A 7,724-nucleotide genomic window follows, 5' to 3' on the forward strand; every position below is an offset into this window, starting at 1 on the left:
TTATATTTCAGGTTTCAAGTATAAATCAAAGAATATTATATTGTTTTCAGTAAAGATTAAAAGAACATTTACGTAAATGACATCTAAGATCTATTTTGATCAACTTCCGCCTTGGAGAAATACAGGGTTTAGCTAGTTTAATCAGGTTACTTTCTGTCAACCGTATATCTCGACTTAGGGACGATATATTGAGAGTATATCTTTGCTTTCCACATAATAAGTGTAACATTGTCTGTATAATTGGAATGTCATTTAAACTCACGTCACGTGATTCATATACCTACCCAGAAACACGTGTCACATAGTTTAGTCGTTATTTCCATAAAGCAGATTTTGTAATAATAAAATGATCAGATTATCAACAACTTTTTGCACATTTGGCCGGTGGCAATAAACAGTAACGTTATCTTTTGTTTGTATGATCGGTATGAAACACATAAAAATTTCAGACACGAGAGAAAAATCACATAAAAAAAAAATGCTCGATCATAGAAAGTAATGTAACATCGAAGACACGTGTATAAAGTCGGTGCTGAAAACATTTGACGATTTTGACATTGAAATCGATTTTATTTTAATTATAAATTAAACTTATCAAGTGTAAAATTAAATATAATGGAAAATGAATACCATGTTGTTAAAAGAGAAAAATGATTTGAGGCTGCCCATAATTCTGCTATATGAGCGTGTTATACATTAAAAAACACGACTAAACCTGCCAAAACAATAGTCTGAATGAATTAGTTGATGATGGTAATACTGAAAATAGTTGGTGATATAGATATTTGGAAAATACCACGGAAAGATTGTGAGGGTTCATACAAACGCCATTATATAAGGACGGATCTATAGAAAGGGTTGGGGGGGGGGGGCGGTTCGGATTGGCGCGCGTTCCCCTTTTGGCACGGCGAAAATTAGCTACAAACATAACTTAAGAAAAAAGGGATGTTTTAGTTACTCTTTACGATGCATGATCATTTCTTATGATGTTATATGAAGCATATAGCACACAACTGCATCATGCAGACGGTTTGATTGCGGTGAACAATCATTTTTAATAAGTAATGGTAGTTTATCGATATCCTGCTGGTATATAAGGTCAAAGATAGTCAGCTTTCGGACAGTCTTTGACCAGTATATAGATACCACACCACAGGACTGGAAAAAAAACCTGGATGAATCAAGCAGATACCACAGCGACCGTAGCCGGTGTGACAGTACAGAGTGTCCCCCTGTACAAAGTGTCTCCGCGGACACTTTGTACCAGCATATTTAGTCCGGTCGGACATTATCTGCTGAAAATTGTGTCCCACCCTCACAGCAAATATAGTCCCACCGGACGAAATGTCCTGGTACAGAATGTCCGCAAATACTTCATAGCATCTTTTGTCCCGCATAAAATTTAAGCATCTCGACATTCAAAAGGCAATTGAGTTCATTATATCGATAATTAGAGCAGATGCATACATCAGAGTTAAATGTTACAGGAAATAAATGAGACGTTGTGCGTTGCTGCAAAACAAAAAATAGAAGGGGAAAAAAGAAGAAGAAAAAGAAACAAGTCTTCCATCTGTAGAAGATGTTAATCATGTTTTTGTTGTGATTGCTGCTATTTCATCCTCCGTATATGTTGCATGTTGTATTCGGCAACTACATTGCGTTCATAGTCATCTTTACAGAGGGAGAGATAGTATAAACCTAACTCCCCCCCCCCTCCCAACGGAGGGCAGGTACGGGATAGGGAATGCAACAGCTACAACAAAAAATGATAATTGCAGAGGTAAAATATTACGAACTTTAGGAGTCCAAACTTCATTGTTGCCGTATTTCCCTAACACACAGTGGGTAAGTTTTGGCAAGTATGGTAACTGTACTTCATGGGTCTACGAGAGTTGCCTAGGCAATATGAAATTTCATCCGTGCGTAAAGCTCATTATAGGACGGGAACCGAGGGTGTTTTCAAGTTACGGATAAGGGGGGGGGGAGTTGGGATGGTAAGTTATCGAATTTGTGTCCTGGGGAGGGGTCTTCTTAAGTCTGTGACCTATCTGTGATGAGTTTCAAAATATTTTTGTTTGCTAATAACAACCATGAAGTAGCTGGACTAGATACTTCTCTGACCTTGAACATGTCAACACTGCCCCAACCCTCTCCGTATGGGCTTGACACCTATTTATTGACTTTCATTACTACTTTATTGTTTACTTTTTTACCCTTCCTTATTTTTGTCACTCAATCGTCAAGGTTTTCTCCCTCTCAACAAGGTGGAGGGCCATTCCCCCACCCCCTGCCCCCTAAGCCCCGTTGTGATGGCCATGCGTGAAGCAAATTTTCATTTGTATAGACAAATGGCATTCCAGGCAATTCCAGTGATAAAGGTTCGTTGTTTCTTATTATGAATGTTTCTTATTGGACAAAAGTGGTTCAAATTAGAAAAGATATATTAGAACGATACCCTCTTCAAAAGAGCTGCAAACATACAGGAAACAAAACAAAGCCAAACAAGGGAAAGAATAAAGCAAATAGGACAGAGCAGGATGCAATATGCTAGATTTTTTGTCTCATCATGTTTCTCACATTTTAAATATGTCATTCTTGTAGAGAAAAGTTTGTTAAAAGAAAGTTAATATAGTAAAAATCAAAACATGAAATTGGATGATAGTCATGCACAAACACGATATTCTGAATCTATATCAGACTGGGCAAAGAGTGAAAAATGATTATACATGGGATCTGGGAGGTAGGAGCCTGGGGGGGGGGGCACTGTCTGTACATGCTATTTTTAAATGGCATCCCATATCTTTTTATAGCACGTTTAACAATTAACAATCTCAATAAATAGTATTGATAACATACTAACACATCATACATCATATTTAAGTGATATGGCCGGTGTGTATCGGTTTATAGCATATCGAGTGGTGGTTGTGGAATGAGAAAATGTCCCTCTGATGTTGTGTGCCCACCCTCACTTCCTACCCCCTGCATGGGGAAATTTAACTGGAATGATGACTCTTCCTTTGTAGCTCTGATGCAACTAAAGATAATCCATGCTTTCTAGAGCATCCTTCAAGCAGGGAGGTATTGCTTGATTAGAATGATATACTACTGTCACTCTTCTTCAAACAATATGTACTTGAAACTCTCATAATCCACATGAAGAACATCCTCTTTAGAGTTTGGTAAAGACCTCAATAAAACCATGCAGAAGTTTCCCTATTAGAATTCCCCCCTTGAACTGCTTTCCACAAACAGTAGGATTACCTATACAATGCTTTAATGTGCAACTTGATACCGTCAAAAATTTAATCTTGATTGTTAATTACAAATAAAATAGCTGATTCTCATATATCCAATGGGTTTTTCGTTAAGACTTACACAGAAATCCATAACAGCAAAAGTTACAACAGGAAGAAGAATATGGTCGGTTATATGTTTTACTATGAGAACTTATCTTGAACACAACTTCCAGAACCAAGAAACACGCCTTCTTATTTGTTATTTAATGAAGTAATGAGGTGATAAAGAATTTCGAGCGTCACATCCCTTTGACTACGACTGGCAGTGAAAAGTCAATGGCCTGTCTTTGCTTAAACGTATAGCAGCCGACGCAATTTTCTCTCATGATATGTTAGAGTGAAAGACAAGATTATTGTCGGTAACAAGTTAACTGCTAAGAAAATCGTCTAGACATGTCTTCTGTTAACTTCATACATACTCCCTCCATTGGTGGTCAGGGATGAGATGTCAGTACAACCAAATCTGTGCAAAATAAAAGTTGAAAGCAATATTATGAGTAGTGAATACCACACTGTAAGTCATATATAAAATAAATTATCATCTTGAAAAGTTATGTGTAAGCTCCACTACAAAGATAATTAACATTCACCATGTTGGTTAAGTGTAGACTGTATAGTGTACAACTGAACTATGCTTAGGCATTGAGTTAATTGGATGATCTTTTATTGTGACACCTACATGTTTATGGGATTACTGGCTCCATTTTATTAATTGGAGATTGCATGTCATAATTTTGGCGCTATATTGTACAGTTCACTACCAAACCTGAAAAGATTTAACCACATGAGCCAATACAACTTTGGGGCATACTAATTAAATTTAATATCAGAAATTTATCAAATTAGAGTAAGCTAGGATACAACAGAAAGTTGATGCCTTTTGGTGCTCTATTGATGTATGTGTGCATGGTATGACTGTTTAATGCCGATCAAACATTAATTGTCCTGAATCAGGATCCATGGGGGGTTCAAAACACCCTCTGTATGACCCAAATGCAAAAACAAATAATGCTAGCTTACCATTATTATAATAAAATGTACTATTATACATCATTTTGCATCAAGAGACCTAAACATTGCCTTATTTTGCCAAAGAAAAAGGGGTCCCTCTCCCAGGTTTCAGGAAATATCCCCCACCACACACACAAACACATTTAGCAATTTTCCACAACGGACCTAACAGAGTAATGGTACCAAAACTCAGTTGATACATTATCTCTCTTATCTTGTCGAAATTCCTGTCAAAACAGCCAAGTGGTAATAAGTTCACACTTTCTAAACAGAAAAGTTCCCTGTGGTTACAATATCAAACTGTCCAACACCTTTTTGAAAAACAACACACAATAGGTGGTGTCTAGCTGTGGAATGTGGTCTTAATTATTTACTCATCATTTGTTTGAACAAATAAACTGTGTCTGCTGCAGTGAAACATGTCCAGCCAAAATCACTTTTTGGGGATGTAAATCAAATGACGACAATTGTCAGGCTATATGCTACTTAAGAACCAGAGGTGGAAACTTTGCAAGTAAATATAGGAACAAAAACTATGTACATATAAACTTGTTAATGGGGACTTAACCTGCAAAGATTTACAGTACACTTTCTCTGTTCTCACCTACCTTCGTGATCTTTCTGTATGCTTAATACCTATTTGGAAATAATTTATACTCAAACACAGCATTCTGCCATGCACTACAAGTTATTTGCATGGTACAAATAACAGATATGATGCCATTCATATTGGAACTAACTACAGAAAATTACTCACTTTTTAAGACATGCTTACCTCATCATCACATCAGTAATGCAATAAGAAGTTGATGCTGCAGTCTTTTCAGGCACTGCCTTAGTCTCAGGCCACTTTGAATAGAAGTCAGACAGTGTTATGATGTACAGTCGCTTGGCAGCTGTCACTGGTAGAGGACCAATAAGATCTACACCAACCTGTTAAGAAAGAAGACAGCATTTAGGTGCTAATTTCAAAAACAATTACAAGTTGCATGCTTTGCCTTGACTGTTGTTCTATTCCATTGCTTCATTCTGTACAGAGATCTAGATAAAAACAGTGGGATATCTGATCGAAACAGGGTGTTGGTGGATTTAGGCCAATTATTTTTACCTTGCAAACATGAAAATGTAACTTACACCATACTGTACCATATATTTACAATCTCTTCAACCACTAAACCAGAAAAATGATACGCCACTTTTTGCAACTTACAATTATATTCCTATATTGATGGTTGCTCTGCAGTTAGGCCAGAGTGTGGCTTAAAGGTATGCTGTATAGGCCTTAAATATGCCAAATTTCCACTATGGACAAAATTCTTTAAGTATGTTTATTTCCCTGGAGGAAATTTACCTCACTGGGATATTCAATATCTCGTGTCATCATTTAGAATGTCTGAGCACAATTTAAAGGGTTATTACCCCTTGGAAAGTACTTTTTGAAAACTTTTAGCAATTAAAGTGGCCAAAATTTAGGGCCAATACAGACTACCTTTAAACTTGTAAATGTTGAATTTGTCCAGAAAGGGTGACATTAACTATACTTAACCTTCACTGCATACTGCGGACATCTTGGGCAATTAAAACAGATTGAGAATTTACCTGTTTCCATAATCCAGTTACAGGAATGCTATGGAGACTTGTTCGTAGGTCTACAGGACAATGACGCTTTGACATCCTGTTGAACATAACTTGTTACATCAACGTTGATAGTTTTCCAATAGAATCTAGACATAGTCTGTTGTCTGGTTTATCTATGCAAAGATGAACACCTTCAAAGAGATAAGAAAATTCATGATCAAGGAGATACAGTATCATGTTTTTTTGCCCACCCCCCCCCCAAAAAAAAACAACAAACAAACACACACAAATATATGGGCTGCAGGATTGGTAGTTCTAGCTGAAGAGCCTTAAAATTGAATTACAACTCTATATCGGTGTCTGAAATGGAATATTCCCATTATTGTACATATTGCATGGCCACTATTTGGGTCTGTAGATATTTAAGGAGTTTTCTTCTGCAGTGAGGTTTGGCATGTAGAGAATATGCCACACCTAAAAAAGTACTATCAGGCCTTCAATATCTGTTCTTACCAAGTTACCAACCAAAATTAATGAACGTGAATTTGTTATGTACAGTATTAGTGCCACTTTCCTCTAGAAGTAGGCTAGGCTATATGCTATAGTCCAATAATAGCATTTTATAGTGTCCCATGCATGCAAACCAGACTAGCTCTGTAAGCATTAGTGATCTGTTGTTATCTTTTATGATAGGCAGGGCGATAAAAGGTAGAAATTTATAATAATTTTCACAAAAATTTGTTAAGACAATTGGGTAAACAAAACGAAAAGAAATAGGCCCTAACACCTTTGTTCATGCACTTACAACTTTGCTCAAGCATACAACTGATTATAATGTTGCATAAGCAATTGCTTGACTTTTGCGAATGAGTTTTTACAACTAACCAAACGTGGTAAAAGAATATCATGATTTGTGCACCAATCAGTCCTAGAGGCCTGGTTATAGTTTAACTGTGGAATGGCCGTTCGCCATTTAACAACCAATACCATATTGTGTATCCTATACTGTAAGTTACAGACATTACCTTATAGATGTCACTAGTCAGTATGAGCTGCCTCGATTTGGGCGAGTTGAGAAGCCCTAGATAGCAAAACTTTCCTTTATTTTCGGTATGCAAGAGTTCCATTTTCAGCCAGTCTGAAAGACTGACTTTGTCTCCGTAAGATCCTTCTCTGTTTTATTCTTGTAAACCCACTTGGATAGCTCTCATCTCTTAGAATATCTGCAATTTGTCTCACGTATTCTGTTAGCTTTTCCATTTTTAGTTGTCGCACGACTTTACTGCTATATATACGGAAGCCGAAATACGACAGTTTGCTAATAATACGGATACTGCCAGAGTCCATTACTAATTAAATTTTTGCCACTCGAACGTACATGCTAATGCGGACGTAGTGTTCAGGGGGACACAATTTACAACCAAATATGCGACCAACAAATAATGTCCCCCTCGTTTCATCATAGCATAAACTGTCCTGGGAGACAGTCTGTACCAACTGGCCTTGTACAAAAGGTCCGGGAGACTAAATGTACTGGTAAATTTAGTATAAACTGTCCCAGTGGGACTGGGACAGTTTATACTGAATATGGAATATTTGCGACAGTTTGTACTGCTACACCGGCAGATGGGTTGGGGGAAGCACTATGCTTAAATTTGGCCTTTTCTTGATAAAAATCTGAAAGGCCATGATGGTATAATTAGAATAGACTATGATAGCCGAAGCTGTCATATGATGGTTAGGATATTTCAGTTGAAAACTTCGCTCTATAGCGCGCCTGGAGAGTGACGAATTTAGTGTGTCAGTCATTGGAGCAATTAATAATGTGGCATGACA

At 37.1% G+C, this 7,724-nt stretch overlaps 1 protein-coding gene across 1 annotated transcript; it reads right to left on the reverse strand.

The window, feature by feature from the left end:
• Positions 1-1,206: 1,206 nt before the first annotated feature.
• On the reverse strand, positions 1,207-7,163 carry LOC139981433 (uncharacterized). The gene is made up of 4 exons (XM_071993804.1): positions 6,914-7,163; positions 5,910-6,079; positions 5,086-5,243; positions 1,207-3,762 (listed from the first exon to the last, which is right to left on the reverse strand). Exons 2-4 carry the CDS (start codon positions 5,994-5,996, stop codon positions 3,687-3,689), a joined length of 321 nt encoding a protein of 106 aa, XP_071849905.1. The 5' UTR covers positions 5,997-6,079; positions 6,914-7,163; the 3' UTR covers positions 1,207-3,686.
• Between the last annotated feature and the right edge of the window lie 561 nt (positions 7,164-7,724).

This window comes from Apostichopus japonicus, chromosome 15, assembly GCF_037975245.1.
Source record: "Apostichopus japonicus isolate 1M-3 chromosome 15, ASM3797524v1, whole genome shotgun sequence".
NCBI classification, from domain to species: domain Eukaryota; kingdom Metazoa; phylum Echinodermata; class Holothuroidea; order Aspidochirotida; family Stichopodidae; genus Apostichopus; species Apostichopus japonicus.